Source organism: Arvicola amphibius, chromosome 2, assembly GCF_903992535.2.
Source record: "Arvicola amphibius chromosome 2, mArvAmp1.2, whole genome shotgun sequence".
In the NCBI taxonomy this organism is placed as follows: Eukaryota; Metazoa; Chordata; class Mammalia; order Rodentia; family Cricetidae; genus Arvicola; species Arvicola amphibius.
The window spans coordinates 77,114,625-77,131,975 of record NC_052048.2 but is presented as its reverse complement, the minus strand read 5'-3'; the positions used below and the strand labels follow the sequence as shown (position 1 = coordinate 77,131,975).

The following is a 17,351-nucleotide window of genomic DNA, read 5'->3' as shown; positions in this document are numbered from 1 at the left end:
ATTTGTTTTTATATGTCTGTTACTCCTCTTCATACAATCATCTAATTTTGTTCATTCATTTTTAAAGTTTAGTCTAGTTATTTTCTCAGTTTCTTTTTCCTTCTCTCTTTCTTGTTTACCCATGTTTTTACATATACACACAAAAAAAAAGGTTTCTTTTTTTCTTCTAGTTTTTTGGTTTTAAACTTTTTCATTGTTGGCAAATCTTTTTTTTCTGTCTTTTCTTTTTCCCAAGTATAGAAGAAGAAGCAGACATTGAAAAATGCAAACGAAATTCAGAACTCTAAACAAACATCACAGAAGAAAACTTTCTTCACATCACATTATGATCAGGAAATCTAACTTCAGCACTTGGAAGGCAGAGGCAGATGGATCTCCCTGAGTACAAGGCCAGACTGGTTTACAAAGCAGGAGTTACAGGACTGCTGGGGCTACAGAGAGAAACCCTGTCTCAAAATAATAATAATAATAATAATAAATAATGATGATGAAATAAAAATATTAAGCAAAGAACAAATATTAGGAACTATAGGGGAAACACCAACTCATCTACATGACACAAATGCCAGAATCCATCAAATCTCTCATCAGCAACTTTAAAAGCCAGGAAACCCTGAAATGATATTTTTCAAGCCCTTAATGCAAATAGCAGCCAACCAAGATTGATATATCTACCAATGCTACACTTTTAAAATTGATAGCTAAATAAGGTATGAAACAAGCAAAATCTGAGTTTGTAACATCATGTTGACACCACAGAAGATAGGTTTAAAAGTACTATACAGAGAAGGAAGAATGACACTCCACATCACAGAAGCACAGGCAAGGATAAATTTCATGAGGAACCTATGTTCCTGGACTGGCAGAAATAACATGGTGAAATGTTTACCAACAAAAGCAATCTACAGCTTTAATGCTATCCTCTTCAAAATTCCAATGACATTCTTTACAGAACTGGAAAAATACTATACTTATATGGAAACACAAAAGATCGTGAGTAGACAGAGCAGTCCTAAGCAGGACGAATCCTGCCAGAGCCATCACATCACCTGACCTCAGACTGAGCCATAGCTAGGAGGACAGCAAGGTGCTTCCACAAAAACAGACATGTAGAACAATGAGCTGTAACAGGATGCAGAAACAAGCCTACACTTCTGTGGGCATATTTTTGACAGAGATGTAAAAAAACATAAATCTGCACTAGAGAAAAGAGCTGCAAATTGGATAGCCACAAAAACTCCATTAGATCCATATCTGTCATCCTGAACAAAAATTAATTTGAAGTTGAATCAAAGGCCTTAATTTAAAACCCGAAGACTGCAACTGCACAGGAAAAAAGTGTAAGTACAGACATAGATTTCCTAATAGAACCTCCTTAACACGGGAATATCCTCAAGAACTGACAAATGAGTTACATAAAACTAAAAGGCTTCTGCCCAGAAACACAATGGCAGTCCTTCTACAGAATGAAAGAAAATCTTTGCCAATTATCCTTTAATAAGGGAATGACACCTAGAACATATAAAGAATTGCAAAATATAGGCACCAAAAGTGCAAAATTGCCAATCAATAAATGAGATGGTGAACTGAATAAAGAAATACAAATGACCAAAAATATTTTAATTTATAGTTAGGAAAATGCAAATCAAAACTAAAATTATAGTACATCTCATTCAAGTCAATATGGCTATCATTAAGGAAGCAAATGACAACAAACGCTGGCAAGTATGTAGAGAAAGGGTCCTTATTCACTGTTGGTGGGAACAAGTGTAAGTTTTCTCAAAAAGTTAAACCCTAGAACCACCATAAGACCATTTATATCACTCCTGAACATAGAACTAAAGGACTATATATCCTACTAGAAGTTCTTATACATCCATGTTTATTGAGTTCTAGACACAAAAACTAAGAAATAATATCAACCTGATGTCCATCAACTGATGAATAAATTATAAAAATATTATATATAGGCACAATGAATTCTTACTCATATAAATAATAAAATAGGGAAACAAACAAGTGGGAAAACATTCTCCTTCATGTGCAGATCCTAGCTTCTAATTTAGGTGTGTGTGTGTGTGTGTGTGTGTGTGTGTGTGTGTGTGTGTGTTTATGTGGGAGTTTAGGTTGAGGTCAGAAAGAAACTTAGAGGCCACAGCTCTAAATAAATAAATATATAAAAGTTCTATAAATAAATAAAAGTTCTTTAAAAGAAGATGTGAGGGGGTAAGAAAGGTGATATGCAATATAAAAGTGGAACGTGGAATACTGAAAATGGATGGGTACAAGCAGAGGCGGAGGGCGGGAGGCTGAGGAAGATAAGTAGGGTGAAATTGGATATCCAAATATAAAATAATGAAGCTAGATCCTCTTGTACCTTGTACAAAAATATCTATTCAAAGTAAATCAAAGACCTCAATTTAATGCCCAAGAATCTGAAATTGCTTGGGAAAAATACTTCAAGATAAGCAAAGACTTTCTGAAAAGGATTCAAATAGCTCAGGAAATGAAGCCAAGAATTTACAAATGAGATTGCGTGAAATTTAAAAAGCTTCTGCACATGAAAGAAACTGGGCTATACATACCCCCATCTCTGAAATCAACACAAACAGAAGACTCTCCCACATCACAATGGTATCAATTTCCTCTACCTATCACCATATGCCCATGTATACCTGGGTGTGTGCATGATTAAAATCAGATGTATTAAGGGGGGATATGTGTAGCAGAGGAATACTTATAGACCAAACTATCGATCAAAATAGAGAACCAACCCCACTGACTCTCTTAGTATCAAGGCCATAGGAAGAGTTCTGAGGTTGCCAAGTGTGTTGTTTTTGAGACGGGGCTGTGTGTATAGTACATGCAAGTGAGGGAACAGTGCTTCAGGTGTATTACTGCAAGCAAGCAGTGAACATGAGCCCAAAACAAACGGGAGTTTTAAAAGAACTTCCCTGTGCTTACAGGCCTCAGTTCTGTAGTCCTTGGTTGAGTCCATTCAACCATTGACATCATTTAACTCAGCTGTTTCTCTGCTTTTGTCAGCATGACCTGCCTATTGGAGGAACTGGAGTATTGAAATCAGCCTCTACTCTTGTGTTGGGGTTAATATGCGAATTGATATTTACTAGGCTTTTATGTAAATTTAGGTTCACCAGTGTTGGTGCATATCTCTTCAGCATAGTAGTGTCCTCTTAGTTGATTTTTCCCTTAGAAAACAAAGCAACCTTCTTGATCTCTTCTGACTAGTGTTGGTGTGAACTCTACTTTGTCAGGTATGAGAATGATAATACCTGCTTATCCTCTAACTCCACTTGCTTGAAATACTTTTCTCCATCCTTTTACTGAAGGTGGTATCTACTCTTGCTGATAATGTGTGGTTTCTTAAGGCATCAAATGGACGGATTCTGCCCTTTTAATTCAACCTGTTAATCTCTATCTTTTGTTTGAGAAGTTAAGACATTAGGATTCATATTGAGAAACTATATTAATTTCTATCATTTTGCTGATTTTATAATGTTTTCCTGATCTTTGTTCATTTAACTATTGCTCTAACATTCCTTGTTTTTTCCTATAGCCTCTGGATGTATTTCTCAGTTTTTCAAGTCTAAATAATTCGTTCCACTATCCTCTGTAGAACTGGCTTAACAGTCTTGATTCCATTAGCCTGATTTTACCATGGGAAGTGTCTTCTTTTTCCATCAATTGCAACAATTTTTTTCCATCAATTTTGCTGAGTATAATAGCCTAAGTTGGCAGCTGTGGTTTTTCTTGAAATTCATCATCACCCACTCTCCAGGGTTCTAAGGTTTCTGTTGAGGAATCTATGATTCTTCTGATGAGCTATTGTGTATGACATGTGCTTCTTTCTTGCAGATTTTAGCATGCCTTTTTTATCCTGCGTATTTGGTGCTTGAGATTTGGTCTGCTCATACTACACAAGGGTTTAAAAGTATCCTACTGACACCTTCTTATTAACTTATGCTTGTCCTTGAAATGTTCTTAGATACCTTTTCTTTAAGCTCAGATGTCCTATACTTGATACACTCCATGGAGTTTTGCATTGACTTATTACAGTTTTGATTTCCAGTATCTGTGTTCATTTGTTATCTCTTTATTGAATTCTTTCATACTTTGCACCAATTTCCTTGTTTTATTCAACTGTTTGTTTTTCTTGGTATTTGAGAGTTTATATTCTTCTTTGATTTTTTTATCATGCTTCTAACCATTCTTTTGAGTTCTGTTTGAGCTACATCTATTTCCTTCATGTTGGAGGCCATTATTGTAGGATTAGGCATTTGGAGATGAGCTATGCTGCTGTTCTTCATGATTTTTTACTACTACTTTGGACTGCACATCTGAGGTAATTTCATTGCTTGAACTTTGTTAACAGCTGTTCATTTTGTTGAAGTATGTACCATGGGACGGGTTGTGGTAGAGTTGAGGTGCATAGTTCAGATGTTATATCCTCAAGCTAAGAGTTTAGGATGTCTTCTGTGACCTCTGCAATGCTTCCAGAGGGTAATAACTGCAGAAACAGCCACAGCTTCTGAATGTGCCCAGTCAGTAGCATGCAAATATCATACTAGCCAATTAACAGTGCCCCCTTTCACTTCAATAAAAAGGATATTAAGAGGTATATAGGCCCATATTTTTATATGGTATGGCAGCCAGACTATAAAGCCACAGTTCCCCACCTGAGGTGGTCACGTAACCTTCCAGACAGTCTGTCGCTAACCCAACAAAAGGTCAGGGTGTTGTTCTGCTCTTTTTTTTGTAATTTGGAGGATGCCTGAAAAGAAATGCTAATTTAGCCTATGTGACAGAGCTAGCATACAGAACAGGAAGACATGACAGAGGAGAGGAGACTCAGGTAGAGGTGGATGTGACTAAAAGCCATTCACCTGGTTACCTAGGAAACAAAATGCTAATTATTTACCCTTCCGTTTATTGTTTTTTCTTTTTTTTTTTTTTTTTTTTTGGTTTTTTTCGAGACAGGGTTTCTCTGCAGCTTTTTTTAGAGCCTGTCCTGGAACTAGCTCTTGTAGACCAGGCTGGCCTCGAACTCACAGAGATCCGCCTGCCTCTGCCTCCCAAGTGCTGGGATTAAAGGCGTGCTTATTTTTTGGTATATAAGGCTGTTTGGAGAAAAAAGGAGGAGGAATTCTTCAACACATGAAGTCATGATTTTATGAGGGATCACTGAGAATCTCCCTCCCGAGAAGGCCATGTGAGTTGTGTCTTTATTCCCATGCCTCCACACTGGTCCAGAGAGATAGTTTTTATCAGGGTCTGGTCCAGAGAAATAATTTATGGTCCAGGCTAAAGCCAGACCCCGACAAAAGTATAATAGGAGTTTAGCTTTTAACATCAAGAGGGAGAAAGAGGGAGTGTAGGTGAGGGTAAAAATTAATACTAGATCAACTTTGAAAATAATTCAAGATGGGAAAAGCTCCTAGGAGGGAAAATTTGGGGTACTGTTAGGGTCCACAGCTTCTGAAGTTTGTTAAGCTATGGAAGGTTATGATTAACACATATATAATAGAGGAGAAAAGGAAAATGGAGGAAGAGGAAAAGGAAGGAATGAGAAAAAAATACATATGAGTCATGGCAGGGGAAGGATAAGAGAGAATTACAATAATAGACTGAATGGCAAAGCATACAGAACAATCCTAAAACCTAACTGAGCAATACACAAATTAAAGCAAGGCCACTATGCACTAAGAATTCAAAAGTTAAGATTAGAAAATGAAAAATAAGGCTGTGCAGTGGTAGTGCATGCCAACACTTGGGGGGCAGAGGCAGGAGGATCTCTGTGAGTTCAAGGTTAGCCTGGTCTACAAGAGCTAGCTCCAGTACAGAGAACAAAGCTACACAGAGAAACCTGTCTCCAAAAAAAAGGAAGAAAGAAAGAAAGAAAAGAAAGGAAGGAAGGAAAAATTAAAACTACAGAAAATGACCATAACAATAACAATTAACAGTAACAAGCAAAACTACAAAGTGTAATTTTTTAAATAGCACTCAATTTGTAAAGATCATATTGTTTGGGTAGAAAGTTCCATTCCAAGCCCCCTTCCCTGGAAGTTGCCTCAGTCCAGACTCCACCTCCAAAAAAGCCCTCCAAATGGTGACCACTCCCCAGAGATGTTCAAGACCACTCCCACAGGGTATTTAAACTGGCCCCATAGAACAAAAACGTAGTTTCTCAGTTTTCCTTCCCCATCTCCTCTCTGATGGCCTGGAAGGCCACCCAGGGGGCGCTGGCATCCATTAAACCTGGGCTTTTTCTAATTCAGTTTGATTTGGTCTGATATGGATTATTGCTTCATGGGAGAGGTTTATCGGGCCACAAAAACTTTTCAGTGTGTATTTCTTCCATGGAATTTGAATTCTTTCCTTCCTTGTGATATTTCATGTATCTGATATTTCATGTATTGATGAGGGAGATGTAATTTGCAATTCCAGTTCAAACCTGTAGAACCTATTTGTGGTATGTATTGCTCCAACTGAGCTTAGACCTTCCAGAATGAGTTTCTGGCACAGCCACACCAAGCTGGATGGTATAAGTCTCCCTTCCCTCCTCAAGACTTTCTCCAGCTTGCCTTAGTGCTAAGAGGCAGAAAGGTAAGTGAAGCCTTTGGTTTCAGTAGCAGTCCTGGGTGTTCTGGGGACTGTGCATGAAAGTACATGGCTGGAAGGGGAAGTTATAGTCATTGCCTGGTGGTTTCCATAACCTCAGCCAATCTCTATACTCTCCTTCAGTTTCTTCAGTTCCCATCGTGTGTCCAACCCTTGGCCACCTAGCTGTTTCTACAGAGCACGCGTATGAACAGAAGTGATTCCCTGGCTGTTTCCACTGCTCTCTCTGGAGTGGCTTGGTGCAGTTAGGCTTTCATTCCTAGCCACTCCTGTCTTCTTTTCCCTGGAAATATTACTTGGCTTAATAAGTTTATGTACAGATCTTGTCTTCTACACTAAGAAGTCTGTTTAACTCCCCAAGCTTAGCACAAATAACCTTACAAGTCTGTGGAGGAGACACAGCATCTCCAAATTGGCTAGCTCACCACCTTCCTCCTCAATGATCAAGACAAAGGAAGCCATCCAACTATAACACACACATATGCCAAGTCACATGACCTTGGAAGCAAAACTAGAATGACAGGCCTTCCTCTTTCCTTTCTGCCACCACCACGCCATCCAGACTGAGGAAGACTGGGAAAATCAGGGATCATGTGGGCCACAACCACAGATGCATCAGTAAACATGACAGGCATCCAGGAGGCTGCGGGAATGCTGGAGACATGCATCACCACAGGGTCAACTTTGACAAATATCGTCCAGGTTACCTCGGGAAAGTTAATATGAAGCATTAAAGAGGAACCAGAGCTTCTGCCCACTGTCACCCTGGATAAATTGTGGACACTGGTCAGTGAGCAGACACGGGTCAAAACTGCAAAAAACAAGGCTGGAGTTGCTCCCATGGTTAATGTATAATCGGGCTACTGCAGAATTCTGGGGATAGGAAAGTTCCCTAAGCAGCCTTTCATTGTGAATGCCAAATTATTCAGCAGAAGAGCTGGAGAGAAGATAAAGGGTGTTGAAAGTACCTGTGTCCTGATGGCTTGAAGCCACCTAGGGAGGCTAATTAAATGCTAGCATTTAAAAAAGAATTTAAAAAAAAAAAACTAGAATGGCAAAAACAAACACACACAATATGCCAGTGGCAGACACATGGGGGAAGGCAGAAAGCTCAGAGTTCAGCTTATCCCACCTATAAAATGAGCTGAAACCCACAGCAGCCAATATGTAAATTTCAGTGGCCTAGCCCCTCTGAGGTTAGTAAATCCTGCCCCAGTTGTTGTTTTCTTTTTCATGAGAAGTAAAATGGCTGCAGCCATTCTGTAGGACTTCTGAAAAGAAAAGACGCTTATGCATTGTCCAGACTGAGACCAGAGTTTTGAGTCGTGTTGATGGCAAGCATACATGCGTATGGCAGGAAAAGACTTGAGTTGTGCCCACATGCCTTTCTCCAGGGACAGGCAGAGACGGGCTCTTCATTCTCAAGTGACCTCTTTTGTCTCCCTCCTTCCTGGCCAAGGGGACCAGTTCGTCTCTTATGCTGTGAATTTACTATCCAAAGTCAAGTCCATCTGGAACATGAAGAATTGCCTATCTGGGACTCTATCACGACTGATAAACTTAAAAGGAAATAGTGAACCAGAGACTTCAGGACGGATATCCCGAGCCAGGTAGGGAAGCCAACACCCCCTCAAACCTGCAGAGAACAAAATTGTTTGTTTCTGACACGTAATCTTCTGTGTTACTAATACGAAAAGAACCTCCCTTAAAAGATTGATTAAGGGTGGGGAAATTATAACAGCAAAAACAAAAGTTTCTGGAATTATTATATCTAAGGAGTGTCGCCGACATAGCTTGTAAACTGTGTTTAGGATAATTTATAGATGTGGTTTTGTGCTTGCAAGCTCCCTTCCCCTCTCCCCTTTCTCCTAGCTCCCTTTCTTTCCACAAACGGGTTTAAAATTATTCTGAGAGTTTTTTGGTTTTTTTGTTTGTTTGTTTGTTTGTTTGTTTGCTGTCGTGAAGGTAAAGTGGGAAGCAGCATTAAGGATGAGTTTATTGGAAGACTCCCCCAGAGTTCAGTTCCCATATTCTCATGCATTAAGTCCAGGACCCACCTAGGTTGTCTTATGAATACTCAGCCTTTCCTCAATAGATCAGCTAACACCCAACATGGACACTTTATAGAATCACAGATCCCGGCAGAGCCTCATAAATGCACCTGAGGCATTCTCTGCCTGCAAATGATCGATATTAAGCATTTCAACCACTTCTCAGGGATCCATTTTTACTAGAACAGAGATCCCAGCCGCATACCCATCAGTTACCACTGCGTGGTCAAACACAGCTTCATAATGGTTATCTGTTGCTGCAACAACAACATGTTCAAATCTTGTCTCCACAGAACAGTGTCTCCTCTACTGCCAGCTCATCTAGTATACGCCCCTGTTACAGTCTCCAATTCGATATTTGGTAAAAATTATCTCCTACACAGAACTAGAAAGGCTCTTCCCATTTTTGTTTAACAATTTTTAAAAATTAATTGAGAAAAAGAAAAAAGACAATCTCAGAATTTACATCCCGCCCACACACACTGTCACAGTCTTCGCTGTTTCTAGTAACTATAAAATGAATGTAGGAAATGAACTATCATAAAGTGAGTGACTGTAACAGTCAAATAGCATGCACTTTAAAGGCACATATACAATAGACAGGAGAATAGAACGTGTCATTAGTTCTGCTAAGCAGACCTAGGAGAAACTGCTGACCACAGCATGTGTAGCCTTCTAGAAGCCTGTACTTTGGGATTCATTTTGAAAGGGTCATGGTGTCATAGCATACATAGTATCCACTGCTCCATATTTTCATAAAAATATCCAGAAAACCTATTTTTCCTTTTATCAGCTGGTTTGTGTTCATTGTGCTCTACAAAATTAGCTTAACCAAACTCCTATTGATGAATATTTAGTATTTGGGTTTTTTTTCACCTTTTAAATGACAATACAATCTGTATAGACATCTGGACACTTAGCCACTCATTTCCCGCCCCAGGATGGCCTGAGGAATCTTCCTTCCTCCACTCTGGCATTCTCTCACACGCGAGCTGCTTCTCTCGGGTGATTGTGTTACTGGTGTCCACTCTGCAGTAAGAGCACTAAGAACATGAGCAGCAGACTTAGGTCCAAGCTCTGACCTGTAATGCCATAAGACTGAACATATCAACTTCTAGGTCAGAGAGTCTTATGGATATCTAAATATAATAAGCCACATATGGCCCCTGGAAATTTATAAATTCTCAACAAATGTCAGTCTTTAAACTGATATCGCTTCTGTAACTGCAGAGAAAATCACTCTCCGTTCTCTTTAGGCTGCATGTTGGTAGACTTCATCAGCTATTTTACACACTTGATTTCTAGTGACAATTTCTATTCTCTCTCTACTTCCAACGTGACTCTTCTCTTTCTCCAGCTTCTGGTGAAACACGTTGTAGAATCTGCCATTCCAGATTAGCTAAACTCTCAGTAACAGAAACAATCTGGCCTCTCTAATCTGGTTACAGTTGCAATTTCTTTAGGAAAGTTGACTGTTGTACTAGTCAGTACTAACCTTTTATCTATATTGTAGATTACTATCACTGATTGTCTTATTAACTTTTCAATTGCTGTTATTTTATTTGTTCTGCAAATGTCTGATGAGTGTTTGTCAATTAAATATAGTAGACCATAGCTCCCAAATATCTGTCTAATACAACAGCAAACAGCTTACCATCTAGTAGGGAAGAGAGAATCCAACAGCAGTAAGGAGCAATTAGGTTCTATAAGCCTAACGCCCTGTCTATAAAGCCATCTCACTAATAGAGTCTCTTGAGCTGCATCTTGAATGACAGCTGTTTCTGAGCTACGCTAGGGAGAGTGCTCAGAAGCAAAGAAGATGCTTTCAAATTGCGGGAGGCCATAGGAGAACTATAAGGAGTTTGGAGTGATAGGAAGAGTATGGGAATGGATGGTTACCAGAGAAACAAGACTGTAGTAAATGAAAGTGGTACTCAAAGCAAGTTCTTCAGTGTCCTTAACTGGTTGCTATGGAGACACTAACTTCAAAGGCAGTATAAACTTGGCTGATCTCAGTGACACCTGAGTTCTACCTGCCCTATAACAACAGATCAATCCATGAGTAAAAGTTTTTCTCCTTTATTGATGGTTGCTGCTGCCTCATATGTCACCCATAACTCAATTCCAAAGTGCATTTCAAAATATGAACCTTGATTAATATTATATATGTGTGTGTAGTGTACCTTTTATAAAATAGCATTAAAGCAAAGAAGTTCAAGTAGAATGTCAGTCTTATTTTTAACTGAGAGATGCTACTGAGCTCTAACTTAATAACCAAGTTTATAATTCACAGAAATCCCCATACCCACTTGCCCCTGGAAACATTATAAAGAAATGGCTATTCTTTATTTGGTTTTTCTTTTTTAATTATTTTATTTATGTGTGAGTGAGTGCGTGTCATGTGTTTGTGGTACAGTGGCCAAAAGCTAGTATCAGATTCCGTGGAGCTGGAGTTACAGGCAGTTGTGAGTTGCTTAATATAAGTGCTGGGAACCAAGGTCCTATGGAAGAACAGCAAGTGCTGTTATCTGCTGAGCCATCTCTCCAGCCCCTGTTTTTCTTTATTTTTAACTGAATGAATAATAAGCAGTCCTGTGTGGTAGGCTGCTAAAGAGAGAGATATAATGTATAATATTATATATAAGCATATATATAATATTATATATAATTTTATATATATAATAAATTATCTCCTACAAATTTAAGTCCAGTCTGTGAAAATAAGCATTTCTCTGAGAGAAGCCCGAGAGCTTCCACGCATGCTTGGAGAAGGGGTTAAGCTTTAGCAGCTGCCCTACAGCTCTGTTCCTCTTCGGTGCGGAGGGTTTTTGTACAGCCAGACAATGAAGCACCTACCACTGTGGTGGACGTTCGGAGCCGGGACCAAGCTGGAAATCAAACGTAAGTGGAACCCAAACTCTCTTTCCTCCTTGTCTGTGTCTCATGGTCTCTGTGTCTAAAAGTAATGTGCAAAATCGGATCTAGAAACAGATTCTGGCATTCTCTAGGGCAAAGATTAATAATTCTGTAAGCAAAGCTGGGAACAGATTGTGCATGTTCTCTGAAGAGCAAGTGTCATTGTAGTAATTAAGACAACAGATAGTTCCAGGCAAGGCCCTGCTCAGTAGTCAGAAGGCAATACTCAGTTTTTGTATGGGGGGAAAGGGAAGGGGAACCAGTGTGTATACACGTTTGGAGCCGGGACCAAGCTGGAAATCAAACGTAAGTATTTTTCTCAACTGCTTCTTCTCTGTCTAACTCTGTTCTTCTTTGTGTGTTTTCCTTAATGGGATTTAGGGGATTGTAAGAAACTCCATTCTCAGATTAAGTGTTAAGGAGGGAAAATTGCTCCACAGGAGGCTGACTAGTGTCTAAATGTTGGCTTTCTAAACCAACATAATTAAACTGGAGAAAGGGGGATACTTACTTGTCCATCAGGGAGGTTTTTGTAGAGGGAGAAAGTTTAAGTCAGTCACTGTGAAACACGTTCGGTGGAGGGACCAAATTGGAAATCAAACGTAAGTACATTTTTGCTCAACTGTTTGTGAACTTTGAGTCCCATCGTGTCTTTTGTGTAAGTTGTGATGTTTTTGGTTAAATGAACTGTTCCTGGTAATCCAAAAGTTAAATAGAACAGCATCAGAATTCAGTCAATGTAGAAGCTAGACAGACAGACTGACTTCATGTCAGATTTGAGAGAAAAAGTAGAATTTGTGAAAGAGATGGGAAAGAAATAGTGTTTCTCTGAATCTGGCAAACCTAACTGGACTGGCTTCAGAGGCAGATTTTGGCAGAGGGGGGCATTGACGTGAATCACTGTGATTCACGTTCGGCGGAGGGACCAAGCTGGAAATCAAACGTAAGTGGATTTTTGCTCAATTAGTGTGGCATTTTAGTTCTGTTGCATCATTTCAGTTAGTTTGTGATACTTTGGCTAAATGAGTCCTTCCTGGTGACACTTATACATCCATAGAAGAATCCCAGAAAATAGCCAGTATGACAACTGAGCAAAGAAATCATGTTAGATATGTGAGAGTAGCTTTGTGAGGGGAATGGAGAAGAAAGAGCCGGGTTTTTCCTCTGAATTGGCCAATCTAGCTGGACTGGCTTCAGAGGCAGGTTTTTGTTGAGGGGAACATATCAGAGTTCTCACTGTGACTCACGTTCGGAGCCGGCACCAAGCTGGAAATCAAACGTAAGTGCATTTTTCTCTTCCTTCTTCTATGTGTAAAATCTTTGTGTTAGGAGTTAAAGTCAGTTCCAGAAATTAGCTGAGCGGCAGAAAAATCTGTTGATCTTGAGAAGTGGAAAGTAGTTGGCATGGCATCCAATGTCAGATTTTCTGTTTATCAGCTATTGAGATTAGGGGCAAAGAAAAAAGAGGCTTTAGTTGGGGAGAAGTTAGTTAATACTGTGGTCACTGTACAGAGACTAGATTTAAGTAGTTATTGTCTATTGCCATCTGAGATAGGGCTCTAACTAAGTGTTGACTTCTAGAAGCTTAAGTGGGAGATTTGGGGAGAGAGGAATGAGGGCTCTTCAGGATGGAAAAGAGCTAAAGTCAGCTCAGCTCTAAGAATGGATGTGGAAGCCAAGCTTCTCACTGAGATAAGCTGAATGACTCCAGGGGAAAAAGCTGCAGGTTAAAGGGGGCTTGGATCTCTGAGAACAGACGTAAATTCATTTGTGTTGAATGAGTTTTACATTAAATGTGGTATAGCGCAGTTGAGTGAGAGGCCTTAGGCTGCTTTCCCTCTTTTGTCTCATAGTTTTTTGTAACTACAAAAATCAGTGCCCTGAAGGAAAAATCAGTAAAATATTTAAAAGTATGCCTGCTTGGTAGGTAGAAAAGATGGCTTGCTGAATAATCAGAGGAAATGTGATTCTTAGAGTCTAAAATGTGTCACAAACTGTGAAAATGAGAGACTATAGGAACAAGGTTTTGGCAGATAGCTCTTTTTTTGTCTCATTTCTACATGAATGTAAATTATAATAGTAGAAATAAAGTTTTGTCCAAATGCTCAAAAAGTATTAGGCTTTTTTAATGGCCAAGATTTTGCAAGATATATGGCCCTTTGTTTTCCCCCGTTATTACTTGATTGTATTTTTCTACCGCCAACAACGGTCCAGTCTGCAGCCGCCTCTTTAGGACCGAATGACTTAGCGGCCATGCCGCTAAGGGCCACATGAACCCCGCGGTAGCAACCTTCTCTGTGCGGTTCCTTTTCCTAAGGCACAGTGATAAGAGCAGCGCCATTAATGGAAAGAGAATACAGATGTGATAGATAGTTCACCAACGTGGGGAAAAGGTAACTAACTGGAGATTTCAGAAATAAAATGCATTTATCATTACATTCCCTTATGTTCCCACTAGGGGATTGTAAAAGGCCGAAAAAATTCCCATGTTATATTAAGATCTTAGTGCATATAATTCATTACAGGTAAAATCAGTACCAGGGAAACTGAATTAACACTCATATGTCATGATAAATCTACTTTGACTGAGATCTCGTTAAATTTCATTAAAACTATATGGCATATTACTAGTTAAAATAAGTTAAATTTGTGACACAAATTTTAACTGGTTAGGTAGGCTAATTTTCTTTGTACAAAAATATGACTAATAAAAATTTAGAATAAACATATTTTCCAGTACTTTAATTCAGTGATAGAAAAATGTTTAACCTGGTTATTTTAATTTCATAACCTCTAGAATTGTTTACTAATTTGTTTTTGTGGTTGACTCTTCTGCAGTGAACCACAACTATTTAAGGATCTTTTGAAACTCTTAAAAACTGTTTTAGAGTCATTAAGTTATTTAACCAATTTTAATTACTTTAAAATGATGTCAACTCCTTTTAAAACTGCAGTTTAGTTGAAGGGGAAGCAAAGCTGCTCATAATTCTGTTGTTTTTCTTGGCAAAAGGGCTCTTGGTTTGTGTTTTTACTATTACTCTGTCACCTAAGGGTTGGCATCCCCACAGAAGGGGATTTCCGAGAAGCCATCTGGCAGCTGCTGAAGGTCAAAAATGAAGCCAGTCAGTTTCTCCTAGGCAGGTGGCCAAGATTACAGTTGACCTCTTCTGGTGTGGCTAAAAATTCCCCCATGTGGTTTCAGGACCTCAGACCAGGGCCCAGGTCTCACCTGGAGGCCTTGGTGAGACCTGGGAGAGAGTTGGTAGATATCCACCCAAACACAGACCCTGGCTCAAGGCCCCATCCTTAGGGTGGGTCTCTAGTTTGGCCACACCAGAAGTCATAGAGTGGTTTAAATCTGAATATTCTTGAAAGAGGCAGGAGAAAATTAAAGCCAAACTTCTGCTCCTACCTTAGGCACTTGTGTGTTCAGACTCCCAAACAGGGATGTCAGATAAACTGGCCTGTTCTCTCTCTCTCTCTCTCTCTCTCTCTCTCTCTCTCTCTCTCTCTCTCTCTCTCTCTCTCTCTCTCTCTCTCTCTCTCTCTCTCTCTGAAGCATGGAGCCACTGCAGCTGATGAGGAACAGTCTCAGGGAAGACAGGTATAGAAGGAAGTCTGGGAATAGCTTCAAGTGGTCAGACGCAATTAACTTTCCAAAGAAGTAGCCAGGAGCTAGGGAATAACTCAAATCCAACAAGATTATTCTCCTACTCTGAAGAATAAATGTGCTTTTCTGTGTGTCTGTCTACAATATGACTGTCCACATACAATGCACACAAAGAGAGACCTTCCCTGTTGCTTCATACATTCTGTGTGTTTCCTTCCTCAGGGGCTGATGCTAAGCCAACTGTCTCCATCTTCCCACCATCCAACGAGCAGTTACAGACTGGAAGCGCCTCAATCGTGTGCTTCCTGAACAACTTCTACCCCAAAGACATCAATGTCAAGTGGAAAGTAGATGGCAGTGAGAAACAAGGCTCCTTGAACAGTTTGTCTGAGCAGGACAGCAAAGACAACACCTACAGCATGAGCAGCACCCTGACGTTGACCAAAGCAGAGTATGAAAGCCATAGCATCTATACCTGCGAGGCTGTTCATAAGACGTCATCTTCACCCATCACCTCGAGCTTCAACAAGAACGAGTGTTAGAACCAGAGGTCCTGACGCACCACCACCTGCTCCCGAGGGCCATCCTCAATCTTCCCTCCTAAGGTCTCAGAGCTGTCTCCACAGCTGACCTACTGATGTTGCAGTACTCCAAACACTCTCCCCACCTCATCCCCCTCCCTTTCCCTGGCTTTTATCATGCTGATATTTGGGGAAGATATTGAATAAAGTGAATCTTTGCACTTGAGATCTTTGTCTCCTTTTGTTCTAAGAGGTCGTTAAGTGTTGTTTTTGCAGTTACCTGGTTTCTCTTCTAAAGAAGTTAAATATTTCGTTGCCCTGAAATCCATGACACTTAAAAAGAGAAAAATCCTCCACCTGCCCTCCGTGGCTGTCCTCTACATGGCAGCCCTCTCTAAGTTTCACATCTCACCCCTTGCCACGGTGGGTTGGAGGAGGCTTGCTTCTTAGTTTTCCTCTCCTGAGTCCTCAAAGTCCAGAAGGGGACAGTTCTCACAAGCACATATTCTGTGAACTGATTCAGCCCACCCTGAAAACTGGGCAAAGCAGTGAAGAGTTTTTATCATGGGAAGCGGAGAGAACCTAAATGAACAAGCAATAGGGAGAGGTTTAAGCCCATCATAGCACCTGAGCTTCATCTGCTCTTCATTGTCCTTTTAAAAATGGATTGACTCATGCTGGACACCATCCACAAGATTAAAGGTATTCATCAAAATTATGGAAATGTTCCATAAAGCTGAGAGGTGATCTTTGTTATTTCTGGCCATAATCCACTTTTACATGCCTGTCTCTGTACACCAGAAACCTTAAGCAGCAACCAATGCTTAAGGAGTAAATGAGTTCAGAGACTCATTTATGAAAGCCTAAAACTTGAACAACCAAAATTTCCACCAACAGTTAAATTTTGGTATGTTCAAAATTGAGCTACTACTCAATAAAGAGAATTAATGAAGTACTGCTAAAGCAACAATGTAGGTTAGTCTCATAAGCAAAAAAAGGAAGAGGCATTTGGGTATTTTTCATCCGTATAAGTTTAAAACTAGGTAAAAACAAAATTAAAAATTGGGAGACACATTACTGGAGGTGGAATAAGTTATGACACAGCAAGAAGGGAACCCTGGAGATGGGGGGGTGCTCTGTTTCTCAGTGTGGGCTGCCACTTTGTGAAAATTCATATTATAGTACTGAATCTATATTTCTGTATGTTCCATATTTCATAATAACTTCACATAAATAATCACCTAATACCCAGTGCATAGATAAGAAAGGATAGAAGATATGAATCACAGGTCAAGGTCAGAAAGACAGTAATGGGGGATCCAGGATCAAATGACCACATTCCTAGCTCTGCTCTCTTGAGTCCTCTATTATTCTACCTTTCAGAGCTCAGACTACAAAATGTGAGTCAAACCCATGGTACCTACTTGTTGTCTCCTCCTCTATCCATCAAACTAGGAACATCCGTGTATAAAAATAGGATGAGGGAGACCTTCAGCAATGGACCAAGGAATATTAATAGCTTTGTCCAGGTGTGAAGAGGCCAGTATCAAAGGTTGTATTTGGGAAGGAAGAGGATACATAACACTTACTTTCCCCCTCCCCCTCTTCCTGGAG

General features: G+C 39.8%; 1 pseudogene and 1 gene segment (V, D, J or C); both read left to right on the top strand.

The window, feature by feature from the left end:
- LOC119806623 overlaps positions 1-15,963 on the top strand; it is a 130,122-nt gene extending 114,159 nt beyond the window's left edge. Inside the window, 2 exon segments of the V gene segment in view lie at positions 12,512-12,549; positions 15,439-15,963. Coding sequence covers positions 12,512-12,549; positions 15,439-15,758 — 358 coding nt within the window.
- On the top strand, positions 1,684-7,626 carry LOC119806426 (annotated as a pseudogene).
- Positions 15,964-17,351: the final 1,388 nt, after the last annotated feature.